Source organism: Equus caballus, chromosome 18, assembly GCF_041296265.1.
Source record: "Equus caballus isolate H_3958 breed thoroughbred chromosome 18, TB-T2T, whole genome shotgun sequence".
In the NCBI taxonomy this organism is placed as follows: Eukaryota; Metazoa; Chordata; class Mammalia; order Perissodactyla; family Equidae; genus Equus; species Equus caballus.
Genome location: NC_091701.1, coordinates 19,224,387 through 19,246,265, shown reverse-complemented (window position 1 = coordinate 19,246,265; position 21,879 = coordinate 19,224,387). Strand labels below are relative to the sequence as shown.

General features: G+C 52.1%; 2 protein-coding genes across 6 annotated transcripts in view; one reads left to right on the top strand and one right to left on the bottom strand.

Moving 5' to 3' along the window:
- The window catches only part of TMEM163 (transmembrane protein 163), a 234,244-nt gene extending 226,804 nt beyond the window's left edge, over window positions 1–7,440 (top strand). Inside the window, exons 7-8 of the mRNA XM_023622824.2 lie at window positions 4,856–4,997; window positions 6,402–7,440. Coding sequence (XP_023478592.1) covers window positions 4,856–4,997; window positions 6,402–6,462 — 203 coding nt within the window. The 3' untranslated portion in view covers window positions 6,463–7,440. The remainder of the gene's footprint in view (window positions 1–4,855; window positions 4,998–6,401) is intronic.
- A 1,193-nt stretch (window positions 7,441–8,633) lies between these two features.
- MGAT5 (alpha-1,6-mannosylglycoprotein 6-beta-N-acetylglucosaminyltransferase) overlaps window positions 8,634–21,879 on the bottom strand; it is a 330,917-nt gene continuing 317,671 nt past the window's right edge. For all 5 annotated transcript variants that reach the window (XM_070240751.1, XM_014732437.3, XM_070240750.1 and 2 more), the window contains 2 exons: window positions 20,383–20,540; window positions 8,634–14,609 (listed from right to left, as the gene is read on the bottom strand). In XM_070240751.1, coding sequence (XP_070096852.1) covers window positions 14,411–14,609; window positions 20,383–20,540 — 357 coding nt within the window. In that variant the 3' untranslated portion in view covers window positions 8,634–14,410. The remainder of the gene's footprint in view (window positions 14,610–20,382; window positions 20,541–21,879) is intronic.

Here is a 21,879-nt window from a genome sequence, read left to right as displayed (position 1 = left end):
CCTTGTGTGCTGTGTGAGAAGAAGGGTGGTCTGGTGGGCAGGGCTGTGAGCTCAGGGTCTTGAGTGTGGAATGGCTGCGGCTGGGAAGGCTCTCAGGTTACGAAGGATGTGGCAGGGCAGAAAGGCACCAAGCCCCTGTCCCTGCATGCTCCTTCCAGCGTTCTCATGCAGGTTTACAGGTGAGGCTGAAGTGAGTCAGGCTCTGTCATAACCAAGGGTGAGTGGAGCTAAGCAGGTCAGAGGCTCCTCCTGGAATGTGAACACACTGCAAATCAGCTGTGAACTCTCGGGAGCACACATGGGTGGGAGCACGCATGGGTGGGCCCTGCTGTCAGATATCAGAGGCTGGGCTGTCCTCAGCTTGCAGAGTGGAGTGACTTGGTGGAGCTGAGTGGACATCTAGTGGCGATCTGGGGAACCTCACATGCTCTCTGCAGCCTTTCTGAGCTCCACCGGATTCTCTGAGGGCTCCCGGGGCCCACTTGTGCCGTGACCAAGATGTACAGAGGGGAGTGAAGGATTCCAGTCTGTCCTGGGGCAGCGCCCATCTCCTCCTTGTCTCTCCCTTTCCTCTAGCCACCCCAAAACAAAATTCTCCCAACTTTGAGAATGCTCGATGAGCCCAGGGAGCCAGTGACAATGTTGTGGCCTCTGCTGATGCTTTTCGTGGCCTTCTGAGAAACGATGGCTGCAGAGATTTGTTTTTTGAAGACTCGTCTGATTCCACCTGTTAAAAGATTCCAGGGACAACCAGAGGCAAGAGGGTAAACACCAGCCTCTCGTAACAGGAGAGGGGAGGGATGACCTTGATGTAGAGAAGTCGGGAGGGAAATCAGCCTCCCCTTCTCAGAGTGGCCCTGCTGCCCCCCTGCTTTGGGAGATGTGGAGGCAGAATTGAGGGTGTGATATGCAGAGGCCACAACCCATGGGCGGGTCGGAGAGGGAGGAAGTCCCAATATGCTCTGTATGCAAGGGGCTGGGAAGGACCCAACTGGCTCAGAGCTTTCCATTGTGGCGACAAAAGGCTGCAGGTGGGCCATTGTGCTTTTAAAACATGTGGGCTTAGGAGAGTCAGCTACATGAACTGCATGGAGAGCAGAGGCTGAAAGGATGCTGGGCAGGTTTCTTCATTGTCCAGAGGTGAGTGAGCGTGGAGAAGCCACAGAAACAAACTCCCCGGGGGCCCAGCCTGCAGCCTTGGCTCTGGGCCACCCTGAGAAGGGGAAGCCAGGAGGCTGCCCAGGGAGCGGGCCCACCTGTCCCTCGCCTCCATGGTCAGAGGTGGAAGACTTGGAGAAGTGGCCTCAGGACTTGGTGAGGCACATCTCAGGTGGAGCTAAAGTCCGCACCTCCGCCCCACTCTCGCTCTCTCAGGGCATCTACAGAAAGCTCTCCATCAGGCTGGCTGTCCTGCAGAGGGGGCCCCAGTGGGTAATGGGTGGAGGTGCTCACTGGGGGTGGTGGGCAGGTAGGCACCCTACCTAGAAAAGCCCTCACGAGCCCCAGGCTCCCAGCAAGTCCTGGCTTCTCTCTCAACACAGTTCCCTGGGCTGGCTTCTGGAGGATGCGGCCTCCGAGTGGGAGGAAGACTGGGGAGTTTGCCTTTCCTAGTCCCTTCTTGTCACCTTGAAGCTCGTGAAATTGGGTTGGAAGGGTCCATCAGGGGTGAACCTTACAAAGAGCCTCAGAAGGGAGTGTGGAGGTTGACTTTCCAGGGAGCCCCAGGCCACACCCTGCAGTTCAGGAGTGAACCCTGGGCCAGGCTCCAAACCCCCTCTTGCTGGCAGTCTCCCCAGAGCTCTAGCCACAGGCCCCACCAGAGCCTGGGCACGGGCACTGGCTTCCTCTCTCTCAGGACAGCTCCGCCTGGCTGCTGCTGCAGAGTGGGAGCCCTCTTAGCACCGGTGAGGCCATGACCCATGCCTTCCTCTCCATCTGCTCATTCATGAATCAATGCAGCAATCAGTTGAGCCAGAGAAGTGCCATCCCCTGTCCTGGGACTTGGAATACGGCAAGAAGAGGCAAAATCTCTGTCCTTAAGCCTATGTTCTAGTGGCAAAGAGATGGTTGTGAAAAGAAAAATGGTAAACATAACCGTGTTATGAAGTGAAGAGCTATGGAGAAAAACAAAGCAGCAGTAAGGACGAGAAGGTTGGAGGGTGTGGCCGAGGTAAAGAGGAAGCGCCTTAGGTTCTCTGAGGGTGTCAGAATTCAGGCTGGGAACGTGGCAGCGATGGGAGACCCCAGGAGGAGGGGTGTGGGCTGACGGGTGGTGAGCCCAAAGTGGGGAGGCCAGGGTTGGCTGTTGTAGGTGTTGTGACCAGAGCACAGTGAACGAGGAAGGGAGCCATGGCCACGATGTGGGAGGGGCAGGAGGGCTGATCACATCAGGTCTTGTCAGCCGTGAAGAGTTTGATTCAAAACTGGGCGGCTATTCTTTTGGAGGGTTTTGGTTGCTGTCCGCTTACCAAGGTCGCTCTGGCTTTCTGGCTGCTGTGAGAGGAGTGGATTGTGGTGGAGGGAGATGTGGACAGGAGGGGAAGCAGGGGAGGTGTTGAAGAGGCTGTTGCAGGGGTGCAGGCAGGGGATGGGGTGGCTTGAGCCAGGGTGGGGCGGGGGCGGGGGTGAGAGGCTGAGAATGAGTTTTGGAGGTAACAGTTGGCAAGCACTACTTGATGGATTGGTTAGACTGGCGATTGATTGGATTTGGGGTATGAGAGAAGTCAAGAATGGGCTCCTAGATTTTTAGCACCGGCAGCTGGGTGGACAGTGGCACCATTTACAGAGAAGCTGGCTAGAGGGTGAGGTATTTGGGGGCAGAAATGGAGATTTTTATTTTGAACATGTTCAGTTTGAGATGCTTATATGAATGAGTCTGCAGCTGAGGGGAGAGGTCAGGACAAAAGAGAGGAAGTTGGGAGACACTGGCTTATGGGATTGGAGGCGATAACCAAGGAGGAGAATGTAGATAGAAGAGAGTTCAGAGGGCTGAGCTGGGCACTCAGATGGGGAAGAGAGGAGGATCTAGCAGAGGAGACTGAGAAAGAATAGCTGGAGTGGAAAGAGGAGAGCCAGCAGTGTCAGGGAAGGCCAAAGAAGAGTTCCCAGGAAGACGGACGTAAGATGAGGACCAGGAATTAACCTTGGCGTGTGTCAGCATGGAGTCTTCGATGACCTCAGGGAGGGCAGTGGGGAGGAGGGATGGATGTGGAGTCAGCCGGGGTGGACAACTCTTGAAGGAGTTTCGTGAAGGGCGATAGTGAATGGGGTTGTGGTGGGGGTAGCGTGGAGTCAAGGAAGGAGTTTGAGGTGGGTGATAGTAAGATTTCTCCCCACGGGAAGGATCCACGAGAGGGCGAATTTCAAGAACAAAGCCCTTTGGGGAACAGGTTTGAAGGAGTTAGTCTTAGACAGGAGCAGGGATAACAGAGAAGCAGCTGAGGATGTGGGGGCAGCAGGCACAGGTTGGGGTGGATTTGATGTCGGGAAGATGAGGTTTCGTTGTCTGAACGTATGTGCTCTGAGCAATACGAGGCGGAGTCATCCACTGAGCATTGGAGTGGGGAGATGGCGGAGATGCTAGGGAAGGGAAGAGGGGTGATGCAATATCGATCAGAGAGGCCCTTGTGGGCCCAGGTCCCCATTATCGGGGAGCACCCTGCTGGAGTCCGCCCTTTGGATCCTGAGAAAGGGGTCTTACCAGGCTTTGGTCTGATCATCTCTATCCCATACTCTCCGTACTCTTCATTTAGAACCTCTCCCCAAGGTGTCCAGCCCCCAGGGAATGTATTTAAGGTTGTTTAATCTCAATTTTCCTGCTTGATCCTAGAGTTAATGTTTTTGAGTTCCTCAAAAGCACAGCACTACTCTGCAGGCAGAGCTGCCCCAGGACAGGCCTGTTGCTGGAGAGGTCACTGGCCGTGCACAGACCAGCTGCGAGGGGGCAGCAGGGACCTGGAGCTTCTCTCCGGGCCACCATTATGCTGAGGGCGGCAAGGGCCTTGTGGCTTACACCACAGCGAGACCCCAGGAGCCACTCTAAGCCTTTCCTTGCCTGTGTGGCCTTTGAAGACTCACACGTAATATGGAAGTGTGACTCCTAAACTGTGGGGACCAAATGAGGTAACATATGCAAGCGATGATCAATACCTATTGGCTCCAGTTCTATCTCGACGGCCATTTCTGCAGCCATGTGGTTAATTCTAGACTTTGTATTTCTCCTCCTGGGGAGTGAAAGTCCTCAGGTGACTTAAGGAGACTCTGGAAGGAAAGGACATGGGTTCAGATAGAACCCCGGCCCTGCCCCTCTCTATTTGTACAACTTTGGTCAATTTATTAACCCTCACTCTGCTTAACCTAGTACTCTCATCGGTAAATGGGGATAATAATCTCGCTTCATGGGATTGAGACAATCCCAGCTCTGGACTTGGCCCAGTAGACATTCAACAGATTTGAGTCACCAGGAATGTCTCCTGTGTGCCAGGCACTGTTTTGGACACTGTGGGTTCTACAGGGATGGAAGCCCCTTCTCACACTCTGCCTTCTAGTAGGCATGGGAAGATCGCCAATACCCACACACACAGGCTATGTCATGCAGGCATAAGTGCCAGGCAGGGGATGGAGACTGACCATGGGGTGATGGCTCTATCCAGGGAGGACTCTGGTGACATTTGAGTGGAGACTTGACAAGCCATGTAGGTACCTCAGGTGGTAGCTATCACCCACTAGAGCACTTCTGGGCAACGTTCCTTCCAGCACATGCTCTGGAACGTGGAGGTATGCCTGGCATTTGGGTAGTTTTCTTGCACTAAGAAAATTTGGCACTGCTGTCAGCCTCTCTTTGCTTCTTCTCCAGGGTTTAACTCCCTCGTGGGTGGCGTGATGGGCTTCTCCATTCTTCTGAGTGCGGAAGTGTTCAAGCATAACTCGGCGGTCTGGTACTTGGATGGCAGCATAGGTGTGCTGATCGGCCTCACCATATTTGCCTATGGGGTCAAGTAAGTTCCTGCCTTCATCTTTGCTTCCCCTCGGCCAGGAGGGCTGTGCTTCCCACCCCTGATGGTCACGTTTTGTACCTGTGACCTTCCTGGGCCTGGCTGAGGTCAGGTGACTGGAAAAGCCCCCAGCAGGAGTCAGATATTCTTGTGGCTGGCACAGAAGTGAGGCAAGGACTTTGACAAGAGGCCTAGGCCTTAAGTGACAAAGGCCTCCTTTACTTCTCTGTCTGTTTTTATAGTTTGCTCTATGGTCCTCCCTGTAACCCTTTGTGCCTGAAGATTTGTGCCCCTTTCTTTCTCTGTAATGGGGGTTTTCATGATGCACCAGGCAGGTCCTCACGGGTGAGGCCTCTTCTGCCACCTGCTACATGTGGGCAATGCTACAGCGAGAGCAGGGAGGCTGGGCCCCCACACTCAGAGAACTCTACAAAAGGGACTTGTCAGTGTAGAAGGGCCACGCTGAGGACAAACCCACCCTGGGCCTTGGGTCCTAGCCCACTGTGGGTCCTCACACTGAAGAAGTGGTGCGCAGGCATCGCTGACTCCATATCCAACATCCGGGCTGGAGTCGGCCTTTGAGAGAACCGTTTGTAAAAGGCACTGAGTTTTTAAATGTTAAAATGCTTCCTGTCTCCCACTAGGATGGCTCTAATCAAAAGACAGTAAGTGTTGGTGAGGATGTGGAGAAATTAGAACCCTCATCCGTTGCTGGTGGGAATGTGAAATGGTGCATCTGCTTTGGAAACAGTTGGGTAGTTCCTCAAAATGTTCCCTGTGGAGTTACCATTTGACCCAGCAATTCCACTCCTTGGTGAATACTCCAGAGAAATGAAAATGCATCCACACAAAAGCTTGTACGTGAACATTCATAGCGGCATTATTCTTGGTAGGCAAAAAGTAGAAACACCCCAAATGTCTGTTAACTGATGAATGGATGAGTAAAATGTGGTAGAGACATACGGCGGAGTGTTATTTAGCCATAAAAAGAATGAAGTACTGATCTATGCTACAAGGTGGGGGAACCTCAAACATTCTGCCAAATGAAAGAAGCTAGTTATGAGAGGCCACATCTCAAATGATTCCATTTAGAGGAAATATTCAGAATAGGCAAATCCATAGAGATTGAAAATAGATTAGTTGTTTCCAGGGGGAGGTGGAGTGACTGCTGCTGGGTATGGGGTTTCTTTTTGGGGTGATGAGAATGTTCTGGAATTAGATGGTAATCATGGTTGTACAACCTATGCATATACTAAAACCCACTGAATTATACACTTTAAAGGGTGGATTTCATGATATGTGACTTATATACATGTAAAAAAGTGCCTCCTGGCTGCTTCTCCAAGCGCTCAAACCCCAGGGCTGTGGAGGGTGTGTTGGGGTGACCTGTCTGTTTCCTCTTTGCAGGCTCCTCATTGACATGGTGCCCAGGGTGAGGCAGACGCGCCACTACGAGATGTTTGAGTGAAGGTGGCCAGAGCCAGCAGCTCTGCATCCGCCTGAAGACTGTCAGGACAATGAGAGGTTTCCACACAGGCAGATGGTGCCAATATTTAACGGAACATCCAATTTCTTTTTTGGAAAGTTTGTGCTCATGGGAATGAGGTCTGGCCGGCAGGTTGGTCTGCACTGCTCCCCCTTGCTCCACTGCCCCCGTCAAACACCTTAGGACAATGTGTGCAGGAGGGGAGACGGGTTTCCCCATTTCCAGTGGGAACTGACCTTTTCTATTTTCTGGAGTGAAAAGGTCCTTGTGGGTAGCATAACATCTCTGCTTGGCAGAACGTTGTTTTGTGGTGCTCCGAGCCTGAAATGGATAGCAACTGACCAGACCCACCTCCTCTGGACTCCATGTGGCCCCAGCCACCTCCTGGTTCAAGTTTCTCATCTCCTGGCAGATTTTAAGGGAAGACTATATCCTTTTGTCCCTCAGCCCTTTACATACCCAGAACCATCAGTATGTATCACTTCCTAATTCCTATCCATGTATTTCATTAGTTTCATACCGTTTTACTAATCCTAAATCTAGACAGATTTGTCTAAAAGGAGACCATTCTATTTTTAAAGTACTTAGTGATATATGTATGAGCTTTGCATGGACGAACTAAGCACATGGCCCTTGTACATTCAGAACCTGAACATACATGTAAAAACAGGATCCATTTTTGAGAGATGTGAAACTAGTTTATTTGTAATAAATAATTATATAATCTATCCATGTATGCATATATCTATATGCTGTGTTAAAGTGGTAATGGTACATTACTGTCTGTTAGAGATGGCTTCCTCCTCTGTAAGGAACAAGATGTTCTCCGTTTATGTAACGTTAGGTATAGAGTCCGTTAAAAGTGTTCCCCCAACACACAACATTCTGTACCTCTAGCACTGCTGCTCGTCCGGGCGACAGTGTCTGACCAATAAAGACCTTTCCCTGTTTTGTATGGTACGGGACATTATCTTTGAGCGTTGTCAGTGTCCTGGGCACGTTTTCCGTTGTGGCTGAAGGATGACGTGGGATGGAGTTGCTTGTGCCTGGGGGGAGTGCGGAGTGGAGCTCTGGAAGGACTGTTGTGAGGGGCTTTGTGGCTCTGTGGGCAGGCCCACTCCCAACTTGGGTAGGGGAGGAGGGTGTCCACACCTTCATTTGCTGGTACCTGAGGCTCTTGGAGCTGATCTTGCCTGGGGCTGAGGGACCCCCATCATTTCCCACCAGGCTACAGGGTGGTGAAGGGAAGGTGGTCTAAGAGCTCACGGACCTTGTTTCAATCTGATGCTTCAGGATGGCCTCCTCCAACAGCATTTGAAAGAGTGTTCTATGGAATGTGACCATGTTACGTGGAAAAAAGTCAACTGTTTGTTTGAGCAGGTCTGGGAAAGGCAAGATTCCATAGGTTTCTTTCCTGCAGGTTTCCTCAGTGTATGTAATACATACATTGTGGAAGCTATGAAGTAGCAGCCCTTAAACTTACATGTTCAAGTTTTTCTTGGCACCTTGTTCGGGATTTGTGTCCCACTAAACACGCTAAGGAAACTGCATGGTGTCTCCACTCCGGGCAGCAGCCAGGAGCTCCCTGTCTTCAGAGGCTGTGCTGATGAGGGCTGAGCCATGGCCCTCCAGCATCACCTACAGGCAAGCCCTTGGTGTGGGCATGGACTTTTGACCTTCCTTGTGTTTCCAGGGCATGTGCCTGACCAAGTGCTCATGGACCACTGAGCCCCGGGTCAAAAAGAGCTCTTTGTGAGGAGGGGGAATGTATTCCAGGTCTCACAGGCCCTCAGACAGCCTTTTTAGGGCTATTTTACTAGCGCATCCTTAAAGACTTTTAAACATCTGATGTAGTACACAGTTACCACACACATAAAATCTACCAGTCCACTTTCTAATTCAGTTCCTTTAGGTGCTCTGAAATTAGTATTGGTGGATGTGGTGTACGGGAGAGAATACTCAACAGCAAAATCCTTCCCCTCCACTCCTTACACACACCATCCTATCGGCATCTTCAGCAGTATTTGCAAATGGTGAGACGGAGTCTGGGATGCCAGTGTCAGGGGGCGGGGGGGATGCACCTGGACAACAGCTGGGCTTTGTTCTGCAGAGGACCCTGCACCCACCCAGCCCCCAAAAATCACTTCCACTTGTCACACAAGAAAAGTTTATTGAAAAATAAAGTTCTCCCTAGTTTTCTCTACAACATTGGAAAACAAAGCTGTGTTCTTCTATACCGGTACAGTACATTTGGACAGCGACACCTCATCTGCAGAATCCTGCACTACTTAACCCCAGAAGCAAACAGTAGAAAAATGGTTGTACCAGAAGCTGGTTGAAGACACAGACGTAAACGGCCATTAGCTTAAAGAAAGACATCAAGGTTGTGACAGCAACTACAGTACAGAGGACGTTACCATCTCCTTTGGCATCGATTGTTCCGTATGGTCCTGTTAATACTTGGGCACGACAGGGAGCAAAATCCTTCCCAAGTTTGCTCCATCTCAGCTTTGGTGGAGGTGGAAGACTGCACTAAGTTCCTGTCCTGCTGGCCCAGCGAGGATTTTAGACCCCAGCGCTGCAAATGCTCTCTGAACACCCACTGCTACTGGCCCCCCCCAGACAGGGGCCTGCCTGTTGTGTGAGCACATGGCTCCCCTTTCGTCCCTCTGCCAGGCCTCATCAGCTGCAGGGGGCGGGGAGTGGGGGGAGATAATGTTAAGGCCTCACAAAATCTGGGATAGAGGGAGTGATGCTTGGAAGAAGGTAAACTCTAATGTTACATCCACAGAAGTATAGACTGCTGATTCAGCCTCAGAGAATCCAAAGGATCTTAAAAAGACAGGACTCCAGCAAAGTCCTCCATATTCCACCACTGCAGTCTGTCCAGAATGGGGCCAAACAGGAGAGGAGATAAAACTTTGACACTCCAATAAAACAGAAGCAAACCGCTATTTAGGAGATTTGGGGAAACATCATTAAATGACTAGCAGCCTCTGGGAGTGGTTCTAAAGATGACCCCCACCCCCGGGGCGGGTATGGAATTAAGTTCTCATTTGATAGAAACATGTGACAGCCAACCAGCCCAGGAGTCTGACCCTTGTGGCTCGGACTGTGGAGGGGCCACCCAGGCCACCAGGGGACAGAACAGAATGAGTAAGTTCATTGGTCATTCTTTTCCCCTTAAATAAAAAAACAGAAAAGTCACTATTGTTGCATTTCAGAGGAATATAGTTAACTTTGACTTTGGGGGTATGGTCTGTGAGAAAACTCATTTTATTATTTCTAGCTCAAAAAGTTCTGCAAAGAAAACCCCTAGAGTGGTCCAAAAGACATCAGTGGGGTGAGATCCAGTATGTGGCCAAAGGTCACCCTTGTCATCTCTAGTTTATAAATTCTTGCAGCCTAGTTTCATCGGGGGCTGAGGTCAGGCATATTTTCAAATCAGCCAGTGTATCAGGGAGATGGTAATATTCCAACCAGCAGGGCGGGCGTGAGACTTGGACATCCTAAACCAGGCATTCCTACAACACTCTGTCAATTTGGAGTAATATTTTCATGTAGGGATTACTTTTGAATCAACAGATAGGGAGGGAGCTCAGCTCTTTATTTCTCAAATTTTATGAAATGCTAACAACAATATTTAACATTTACTAGGGCTTACTATATGCCAGACACTGCTAAACACTGAATCCTCACAAAAACCCTAAGGGCTAAGGAAGCTAGGGTAATTCTTTTCTGCATCCGAGACTATACAGCTAATTTGGCCTTTTGCTATAAAAACTTGGTTTTCTACTTTTTGTTGAAGCCAACAAGAATGAAAGGAACTCACTCTCAGCTTTAGGAAATACCTTTCTAAAGAAGTCTGAATCTATGTCCATCCATCTCTTCACTTGAAGGTGCTCTGTAGCCCTATGGGGATGGACGGGATTAGAATGAAGCCAATGTGGAAATTAAAATATTTTTAAATAAATAAAACAGTCCAGGCCTGGAATAGTAACAGATACAACAGAGCCTGTCGTTAACAAAATAGACTCTCTTTCCTTAAAATCAAGAATTCTGGGGGCGTGGGAGAGGACGGCAATGTCCCAGTTATATACACAACCTAGGTAAACCACCTTGGAGAAATGGGGTGGCCTGCCTTGGTCTGGTCTAAAAAGCACGAACCAACCTAGAAACAGCACAGTTTCAACTCAACCTGTCAAATTTATGCCTCCACGACCAGTGAGTTGCACTGGGGCTCTACTCCCAAAGGGAAGCTAAGTTGTCACCTGTATCACACCCTGCGTTGGCCAAGGAAACAGAAAAAAATGGGGTGCTTACTCTGTCTCCTTTATGTTAACTAGATAAAGTGTTTTGGGACCACTGCTACTAATGAGCCCAGTGGGGCCTGCTTCCTTTCAGGGCAACCCCTCAGATGTGGCTGCTCTTCTGCTGCGGCCACACATCACCTAGTGCCCGCGTGGCAGGGAACACAGGCCCACTGGCAACCAGCATTCCCCAGACAGCCCCAGAGACAGCCTGAGAGGGCCTGGGCTGGTCTAGAGGGAGAACCTTGGGGTTCTCACGGATTCGTGGGGGTGTATGTGCATGTATGCTGTGTCCTAGGGGTCTTGGAGGGCGTTTCTGGCGTCCAGCCTGAGCGTCTGCAGTGACAGAGGACACGTCCTACCTCCAAGCTGGAGGAGTCTGCTCTCTTCCTTCAACAGCACCCAGATTCCAAAAACCAATCCCAAAGAAAAGTGAAAAGGCACAGCAGAGAAACAATAAACAGCATCTGAGAAACACTCAATATTTCCAAGCAAACACAAAAAAAGCAAACTATAAGCAGTGACAAAAACCCAATCTAGGCAAAAATGCAAAAAGCCTCTCCCCATTTGTACATGTGCAAACCAAATCACATACAGGAAATAAGCGAGGTGTTCGCTGGCATTAAAAGAAGTGTGTTTCCTCTTTCAGGAGTTTGCTCCTGAAAGCGTATATGTTTCAAGGAACGCTCTCTCTTTTAATAAATTAGATAAATGTTTTCCCTCAAGTTTTTTAAGAACTTAAGATCACACTGTGGGGTGGGGATGGGGGAGCCAAATTTCACTTAGGAAAAAAATGTACAGAAACTTACAGACGAGGCAAGATATGCTCGTAGCACAGGAAGACGCTGATGCTGACTTAGGTGGAACTGTCCTCAATTACAAATTGGTTTAGGTTTCTATTAGGAGGGGCCCTGGCAAGGCCAGCAAGGGCTCCCAGCCCTCACTCTGAGAGGTGCCTCCCTCTCCCAGGGCAGGCAGGAACATGCCCCCTCCCCAATGTCCTCTCGTGGGCCACTGACCAGAGTTGGCCAAGTCTGTAGAGGCCTAGGAGCCAGGATATATTTGGGTGTCACCGCTTCTATTCATAATGCCCTCAACAACTGGAGTGTGGGTTCGTTTGCACGAGAGCAGAAGCCCCACCAGTGGCATTCCAGCCTCCTTCCTTCTAGTACGGGACTAGGGGAAGCCAGCGGGATCTTCAGGTGGGGAAAGTGCTCTGCTAGGCGGCCTGACCTGGAGAAGAGGAATGGGAAGGGAGCGAGGCTCAGGGACAGCCAGCGAACGGCCCCTGCAGCTTCTGGGACACAAGGCAGGCACAGCGTCTTTCCACAAGACATTGCTCTCCAGCTTCCTTGGTTTTTCAGTCCCTGTGCTTTTTAAACAGCTCTTTTTGAAATGGGTTAATCTAGCCCAGCGAGGGAAATGCGTTTTGGCCCGCACGCTCCCCCTGCTGGCTGAATGCCTGCACTGACAGCCTCGGTGTTGGAAGCTCCCAGAAGAGCCCAGGAGAGGGCAGCGGTGGCCCAGGAATCGCAGGCCTGGGCGCTCACAGGAATTCCCAGAACCTAGAGTGGAGACAAGAAACCCATTCACAGGGAAAAGTGGTTCCTCACAGCACGGAGGGCAGTTGTTTCTCCTCCTACTGCAGGAAACTGCCCTTACAAAGCTTAAAACAACACACGGGAGCACACACACACACATTCACTCACACTCCATCACCAAGGTTCCCTCTGGACTTTTGCCCGTGTTGCTAGGCCCAGGCAGAGACTGTTCTCAGTCAGTTCACGAGGGGCCCCTGCATTGATGCTCAGGGCAGAGGCCTCCCCATCAGCACTCTCCCTGGCACAGGTGCTCGGGGCCACCTGAGGGGTGGAGGAGACCCTGGCTGCTCCCGTCCTTCCCCTCAGCCCCCTCTGTTCTCCAGGATTGGAGGTGCAATTCAGACCCACCGAGGGTCTAAGAAAGAAAGGCTGGCTGTGCATTTGGTATTATTTCTGTACCAGGAAAGAACGGAGAAGCAGGATGACTCTAACTTCCTGTACCTAAAGGCTCCAGCTCCTTCTGTATTCTTCCTTTAGCTTCATTTCCCAAAGGCCTATCCAGCCATTAGCCTTGCCCAGCTGTCCCCAGGGCACACAAGGTGCTAGGAGGCTAGGGCTACCCTCGTGGAGCATGGAGCTAGGAAACCAAGGCACTCAAAACCACCAGTGAGGGCTGGGTGGATCACGGGACAGCTCATAATGGGGATATTCTGCAAGAGGGGAAAGAGGGCTCACTCTTACCAGCATTGGGATGCCAGGGCTTCGCAGGAAATACACAGACACACACACCAAGAGCACTGAAGCAGAGGGGTGGGGAGCTCACACAAAGGCAGTACACAGGGACTCCAGGGTTTGGAAGGGGGTTCAACCTGGAATAAAAGCTAGCATCAGATTCCCACCCCTTGCAAACCACACCCACACCCACACCACGGGTGAGCGGCCATGACAGCACGCTGCATTCATCCTGGCCTGCCCTTGCTCCCCACCCTGCCAACATCAAGTTCACCAACAGCCCCATTCCCTGGACTTGGGTGATACCCGACATTAGAGAGAATAGAACACAAACCCACCTGTCTGGAGCCCAGCTTTGATGGTGCCACCGGTTCTTAGGGGCCAGCTTCACCCCTGTCCAAATCTTTGCTCAAAGACTCTTAGGGGGTAAAGAGCATGACCTCCAAGAGTGGCTCTTTTAGTCTCAAGTTTCTACCTTTCTCCTCCCGGTGGCATGTGAGGAAGAGTGAATTTACTAGACTAGCAAATGTCAATTCCCTACTCTTGTATTTTGTTCCTAAAAGGATCCCAACCAGAAATTAGGGCCAGGGTGTGTGCGTAGGGGGAGGGGACACAGAGAAAAGAAGCCTTTCACTGCAAAGCAGCCCTGTCTTTGGTCCCCGGCCGGGCTCTCTGGACAACACAGGCCTGTCCCCTAGCTGCCATGTGTCAAGCACACACACGAGATTTTCTTTCGTTCCGCCACCATCCACTTCGAGGATCCACAGCTGCCCTCAAGCGGCCACCATCCCCAGAGCGCACCCCATCCGAAGCAGACAGGAATAATATTATAGTGAAGGTGGGTGGTAAACAGTGGAAAAATCAAAGAAGTAGCAAGACGTGTGATCAGTCCCTCTCTGCCCTCCCAGGTTCCCCACCCTCCCTCCCAAATAAATAAGTTAATGGGTTTAGGAATGTTCCCACACAAAGTTCCTTCCAACCAGCTCAAGTCCTCCTCTGGTTTTGTTTTGTTTTAAATGAACCTTTAGACTCTCTTTCTACCCTGGAGCAGCTGCACTGACAGTCTCCCTACAGTTGCTCCTCAAATAAGAAAAACAAAATTGTGCCAGGGAGAAGCCAGGCTCCTGGCTGGGGCCTGACGGCTGCTCTCGACGGGAGCCATTTTGGTTCTCGTTTTGGTGAGAACCCTACTGGGAGGCTCCATTATGGGAGGAGCAATATCAAGTCAAAATCTTCCATGAAGAAGTCCGGGCTCTGGCGAGAGTTCCTGAATGACGTCTGCCCCCAGTGGCCAGATGGAGCCACCATCTTCCCCAGCAGAGTGTGTGCGGGCTAAGCCAGTGGCCGCTATAGACAGTCTTTACAGAGAGCCACCTGGCCCTTGATGAAGTCCCGGCAGGGGCAGATCCTGTGGTGCCTGGGGTGGGCGCCGGCACAGCTGAACAGCAAGAGGTCACCTTGAAACACACAGTGCTTGTTCTTGGGGTCGAAGGAGGGCACCAGGATGTCCTTGGCCAGCTCTGAGCTTTGGCAGATCACCTCGTACCTGCAGAGGAAGAGAAAGGCACATGGGTTGGAGACGCAGGGACCGTCCTTGTCACTGGCTCCTTCGGCCCACCTGCTGTGGTGTGGCTCAGTTCTCCTGCTGTGGAAATGAGATGGCAGCCACTGTCTGACCCAGCAATTCTCCACCTCGCGGCATCCAGGCTGGAGAAAGGCATGTGTGTGCCTGGACATGTGTGCGGGGATGTGTGCTCAAGGCTGCCTGCTGAAGCTCTGTCTGTCATGGAGAAAAACTGGAATAACCTGAATACTCACCAAGTGAGGAATGGCTGAATAGATATGGCCTATCTGTGCTTTCAGAGTTCTATGCAGCCCTTGAAAAAGGAGGGGGCAGAAAATGCAAGCCCCGGCCCGGAGAGCTGTCCTTGACGGAGGCAAATAACAGAACGGGATGGACAGTGCGATCAACGTGTGTGTGTGTGTGTGTGCATGTAAAAAGTCTGGAAGGCTACGCACTAAAGATTTAACACTGGTTACTTCTGAGGAGTCAAAGTGGGGCAAAGATGTGTATTATTCAAATATTTTAAAAAACTGATGTTGGGGCCGGCCCGGTGGCATAGTGGTTAAGTTCGCCCACTCTGCTTCGGTGGCCTGAGATTCACAGGTTCGGATCCTGGGCGTGGACCTAGCATGGCTTATCAAGCCATGCTGTTGGTGGTGTCCCATATAAAGTGGAGGAAGACTGGCAACAGGTATTAGCTCAGAGCCAATCTTCCTCACCAAAAAAAATCCCTGATGTTTAATTTTTTTTATTAACAGCTTGAAAAGATTCTTGTGGTATGTCCTTAGTCTCCCACTGAAGAGCAATCAGATGGTTCCCTGGGGGGGAGGCACTGTCCCAGGGCACTGACCCACTGGACCCCAGCAGCCACCTTTGGCCGAGGCAGCAGTGCCTCCCCATCTGTGAGGTAAGTGCCTGAGGCTTCTGGATGCAAGGAGCAGGAATCAGCACCCAGGCCCTGAGCCAGAGCCCACACTCCTGCTCCTCTGCCATCTTCTCCTAACAGCTGACCTGCCTGTGGGCTGGAGACCCTTGTGGCTTTGCTTTCTCAGGCTGGGACCACTGCATATTCCTGTCCCCAGTCTGTATCTTCTCCTTTTGCCTGGGTTACACTGGTCCCACCCACTTTGGCTCCCTCAGAACAACGAGGCCTCACTAGGTGTCCAGCATGCTGTCCCATGTGCCAGGTGGGGACCAGTTCAGAGGAGGAGGAGTAGGGAGGCCAGGCGGACCTGGGTTTGAGTCCTGATTTCATCTCTGATGAGCTGTGTGACCCTGGACAAATGACTGAGCCTCTCTGTGGCTCAGCTTCCTCTTCTGTGAAATGGGGATACATAATCCTTAGCTGACAGGGGAGGACCAGGAATTAAATTAGTGCTTATAGAGTACTTGGCAGAGTCTAGCTCTGGGTAAGTATTCAGTCAAAGTGAACTATTACGTTATTACAACCACCATCATCCTCATGGTCACCCTGCCTTGGCAGATGCTGGATTGCCTATGCCATCTTCCTCCCTTGTCCTACGGTGTGAATTTACATAGATGCCAATTGTTTCCCTTTTGCTTTGTTCATGGAAGTCTCGACTCTTGCTGACGGGGTGGGGATCCAGATGGGAAGCTCAAGGTTTCCGGCTGCCTCTGGAAAGCTTCCAAATGTGGGGGAAAAGCATCATTAACTCCCCCTGCCTGTTACTCCTGCGCCCTCTTGTCCTCCCCCAGCCAAACCACTGCCTGGGCCCTGCCTGCCCCTCCCAACATTAATCTGGTGCTTCCAGCACATCTGCTGGGGCTTCTGGTGGCTCTGGGCTGCCAGCCTGGTTCCTGGAGGGCAGTGCCCGCTCTGATCTTGCTCCCGCAGCCACCAGGGAGCTCTGCGACCTCTCTAAATGCCCAACCCATCGGTCTTGGTGTGCTGGCTGGGAGATGGAGGTGCCCAGAGGGTTAAGGTCATGGACCCCATGAAGGCAAGGGCAGGAAGTGGGGATTTTATGGATTTCCTAAAGGAAAAATGAGTCAGAGATTTGGGGCTACCAGGTCGTTCACAGGATACTCCTACTTGTCAACCCACAGAAGGGGTCTCCAGAGCTCAACTGTGCACTAAAAGTTTCCATATGGAGTGTGGCCTTGGGGTACAGATGTATGCTTATGCTATTTATTTACGTAGGTGAATTATAGCAGCTGCTATGTTTTAACTCAAGCCATCTGCCTGGCACACTGCTGACCAGAGTGTGGAAATCTCTACAACTAGTTTCAGACCTCAGGGCAAGGAGTGTAATTGTCAGGAGCCATGAAGAAACCCTCCTGCTCCAGCCCCAGGTCACCAGGACTCAGACTCCATCCAGGCACAGCCCCCTGGGGGTGAGCACATCTCAGCCGAGGCTGCGGCAGGGAAGCCAGCCCAGGGACAGTGCCTAAAGACCCCACAAAGCACTCCAGCAGCACATGTTCCCTGGAACCACAGGGGACCCGCCACGAGGCAGTTCCCTAAGGGGCACTTGAAACAGTGCTGTGGGCACCCAGAGCAGCCTTGATGTATTAGCATGCAGGTCCCTGTCCCACAGCCCTGGGCAGTCAGGATGGCTACTCTCTCATCCTTGCTTAACTAGTGAGCAAGGTCATCAGAGAGGTGAGGTGACTTCCCCCATTCGCTGGAGTGCACTCTGAAACCAGACAGCCTCCACAGCCCAGCAATCCTCACCCCTGCGCCCTCACCGATGGATGCCTTGCCTTTTCAGGGTGTGCCCGTGGCTGCTCCTGTGATGTCTGTCGCACACACGGAGGATGAAGGGATGGGAGCAGCGCCATGCACCTGCAGTCACGGCTTCCTCCTCCCTGCCCTGGAGTTCCTCCCCTCCCACTCACTCCAACCCTGCATCTGCCGGGTCCCCCCAGACTCCCGGGATCACTCTGACTCAGGGCCATCTCTCTTCTCTCAGACACCAAAGTGCTCACATTCTAGCCTTTGTGGCTCAGACTTCCCTTTTTCACAAAGGAAACCCAAACTCTCATAATTTAATACTTTAGAAGAGACAACTTGAAAAAGGAAACAATGTTACAGGCTGGGTCTCACATTAACATGTGTCCCTGTTTATGGAGAGGACGTCGTCCCGACAGGGCCACGCCAGCATGGACTCCAGCTCCTCCCAGAGCCTCTGCCTTCCGGACACCCCAGCCCTGGTCTGGGTGGAGGATGGGTCTCACCTGAGTCATGCATGCTCTGTGCATGGGAGAGTGTAGTCCCCTCTCCGTCACTGACGCCACACCCTGCACGAACAGGAGCTCAGAGCCCAGCTGCCTGATTCTCCCTGATTCAAGATGACAGCACGGGGTGCTCCACAGGGCTCGACTGATGTGATATCATTCACACAACAAGGACAGGTGGCTCTTCAAGGTTGTGGACTTCCAGAGACTGGAAGAACCAGGCCCCAAGTTGGAGAATAAAAAGCAGGACTGGCTTAGAGGAGCCATTCGCTGCTAACTGGCCATGAATATGGATGGGCCAGGGTTGCCCCATCCTGAGGAGGCCCTCAAGGGCCTGCCGGAGAGCTGGGGTTTTACCACACTGTCAGGATTCACAGATGTAGGAACGAGATATTCAATAGGGCTCTTATGTTCAAAGAATTAATTTCAGGCAGTTTTATTGCAAAATTAGCATTCACTGCAGCCTCCTAGGAAGGAAACCCACGTATCAACAGTGGCACAACCCCATGGCATAGGCCTGGCCCCAGGACAGCCCGACACCAAGGCCTTCTGCTCTCGTGGGCTCTGCATAGTATACAGGGCTGGACAGGGAGGCCAAGGAGGGGACTGACTTCCATGATCTCGGCCTGGCGACCTCAGGTCAACTCTGCTGCCTAAAGCTCTCTGGGAGAACGGGCTGTTGTGCCCTGTCTCCAGCACTGGCTGCACATTATCTCACCATCATCCAGGATGTCCTCATTTTATAGGTGAGAAAATTGATGGAAGAGAGGAAACTGGCCCATTGGCTCCCCTTCCTTCCTTCCCCCCCACTCGCTGGACCGAGACCTCTGCCCCAGAGACAGGCTGGCTGTGTGGGGCCCTGTGCTGTCTCTGGGTATCACAGGACCCAGGCAGGAGGCCTGACTCCCGCCTGGCTGGGAAGGACCGCGCTGTTGAGGACTCCCACTTGGGTTCCATTCTCGGGCTGCAGCTTCTCCTGTTTCCTCCTCCAGAGGTGGACGCAGGGTTGCATGTGGACAGTTCTATGTCCACGGTCCCTAGTCCCTACCAGCGAGTCCAGACTTCCGGTACAAACAGAGAGAGAAACGTGGGTTCTCAAAGAGTCACCTTGCTCCAGGAGCTGTTTGCAAAAGGAGTCAGTGGGAAGCCCCTCCTGGAACCCTAGAGGTTCAGGATATGTGCTATGGAAATGGAGCCTTCTAGTACCATTTAGGCATTCCATAAATATCAGACCACCACCCCCTCTCACAAAGTTTCACTGGTCGCAGAGCAGGGTGCCACACTGACTCTCTTCTGGCCTGGCTTTTGTTGTGATGGTGGAGTCAAGGCAGCCTCTGAGCCTGGTCTTCACATAAAAGAACGGAAAAAAAATAACATATGCCGCATCCCTACTCAGGAGAGCTTCCCCACAGGTGTGATGCCAGAGGCCACACTCTCTCTCTAAAACGGGTGTAATCCCACACTGGAGACAAGAAGACTGACAGGCGGGACCAGGCCAGCTCACACCACCACACACGACCACAGCAGCCAAGCACGCACTCTAACAGGATGTGAAGCCAGAATGGGGGACAGGCAAGACACGAGCCCTAAGGCCACTCCATGCCTTAAACATCCTCTTCAAGACTGGGACCCTACCACTGCTCAACTGAACATGTAGGGGTGGGATAGCAAATCTCTTACGGGGAAATACCTACTTAGAGCAATTAAGGGGGGCTGGGAGGGGAGGCTAGGTAATTCAGCAATATGTGGCCCAGGGTGGGGAGTGATAAAAACTGGGAGCCGAGATTTAGCACTGACAGGGGTCATAAGTCAGGCCAGAAGAAATCTCACGTGGAAATTTGGGAACTCTAAATGCCAAACTCAAAATGCCAATGCAAAGGAAATGAATGACATCGTTAAAAGTTATGCGAGCACAAGGGAAAAAATTGCAGCAATACAGAGGCCCCTCCTGGGTGCAGCTCTGACCTGCAGTCCTGGTGCTACCCTCACCTCCCTGCTAAGGGACCCGGCAGAGCGGGGCCTGCTCACGCCCCCTGCGATGCACCATGTTCCAGAGGTGCTGGAATAAAGTGCAAAAGGGGACAGAGGCTGCAGGAGGGGGAGGTGGCAATGGAATTGGCTGTGGGCAGTTCTGTGCCTCCTCCTTGCTGCTGGGGGCCGTCTGGGGACCTGGCTACTGTAAGGGGACCCTGGGGAGGGGGTTTGTCCATGCCTGTGGCTCTGTGTCCATCTCTGCTCCCACGGTTCCTCTGTATAACGTCAGCAAACTGCACATCTCCCACAGTCTCCAAGCCCAGAAACGGTTATTTATGTGAATACAACACCCCCAGTTGAATTCTAAATATATCAGCATGCCAGGTGACTTCACCTACCTAACAAGAAAAATGCTGGCCTCACTTTCTCTGTGCAGGGGGTCATGCTGCAACCTCCTCCCCTTCCCAAATCTTTTCCCAACAGCCCACAAGCCTGGAAATGAAAACCTCGTCCCTCTCAACCCAACTCTAACCCAGAGGCCAGCTGGAGGCTGAGCCGCCCTCCACACCCCCCCAGCACTTACTTTAGCATGTCCTTGTCCTTGTTGAGGTGCTGGAAGAAAGATGGCTCACAGATGAGCTGGTTCTCCTGGCACACCTGCTTGCAGGACTGGCCTGGCTCAGCAAACTTCACCTGCAGGGCACTGAGGGGCGGCCACATCACCTGCCCGTGGCAGAAGTCCTAGAATGACAACGAAGCCATCAGCCCAGGGAGCAAGGATGCAATTGGGGATTCAGAGCCTGTCAAGCAGGCCTGCCAAGGGGAGGCACCCCACTGTGAGAGAGCAGCAAAGGGGAGAAGTTGGGAACCAGACAGACTTGCATTGGAACTGGGCTTCCATAGAACACGTCCTTCGCCTCTCTACCCACCAGCTTCCCTAATTGTGAAAGGGGGACAACAACAGCATCTCCCACCCCGGTTCAAGGCCAAGAGGTAACACACATCAGGTGCACAGCATCCTGCCTGCAGGAACGGTGGCTATTCATTATTATTACCATCAACAATTACTCAATCCAGCTATTTTTTAAAGCCCCCGCCCTCGAAGGCCCATCTCCACCAGCTGTTCTGCTCCCTTGCTCTAATTCCAAAGACATTTTCAGTGTCTACCTAACTTGGCAGTTACCTAATACGACACCTTTCAGTGAGCACTAGTTTCAACTTTGCAAAGCAAAGGAGCAGAGCCGGGAGCCTGCAGACTCGGGCCAGAGAACCCATCACGGGGTCAGGGCCTCAGCAGGTGCTCAGGGCTTGTTGGTTGAAAACAATTACAACGCTGCTGCACAATTCAACAGCTAGAGAAACTGTCTGAGGACAAGCGTGACAGGAGGTGAAGAACCCGGTACCCGCTGCAAAGACAGCCGCCCCCCAGCTCGGAAGGTGGAGGGGTGCTCAGGATGGGGCAGGACCAACCATGCTGGGGTCTGGAAGGAGTGAAGGAAACGAGCACGACCGAGGAAGACACGGGCCAGGCAGAAGGAAGGGACCTGTGCAGCACGATGAACGACGGCCTGAGCGGTGAGAAGAACGATGGAGTGGGGCGGGGGAAAGGCAGGGGAGGAGCAGGACGCTTTCCCTGCCCTGGGCCCTCAGCTGTCATTTCAGCTGGCCCGGAGCAAGCCCAAGCAGGCCCGAGTGGTGGGGACTCATTTCTCTTGAACCTTGGCACAGAAGCCCACAAAATTCCCCCAAATCCCTGGGCTGCTCAACCCGTGGAAGGTGCTGTCTGTTGCCGGAACTGAGAGCCATGCGTAAGTCCTCTGGGGGCGTGCTGGCCCTGAGGCGTGTCCACCAGTGGTGGTCAGGATCCTGGGCTCTGAATCCCACTTGTAGGAATTCACCCGATGGACATACAGGGACACGCAGTGCAAAGAAACCTACACAGGACACAAAGTGTCACAGCAGTATTGTTAGAACAGAAGCAAAAGGCCTGAACAATCTAAAGGTTGTATTTAAACAGCTAGCTGTTTAAATACAAACAATACCAAAAAATGCAACAAGTGTGCACCGGCTGACATCTCCG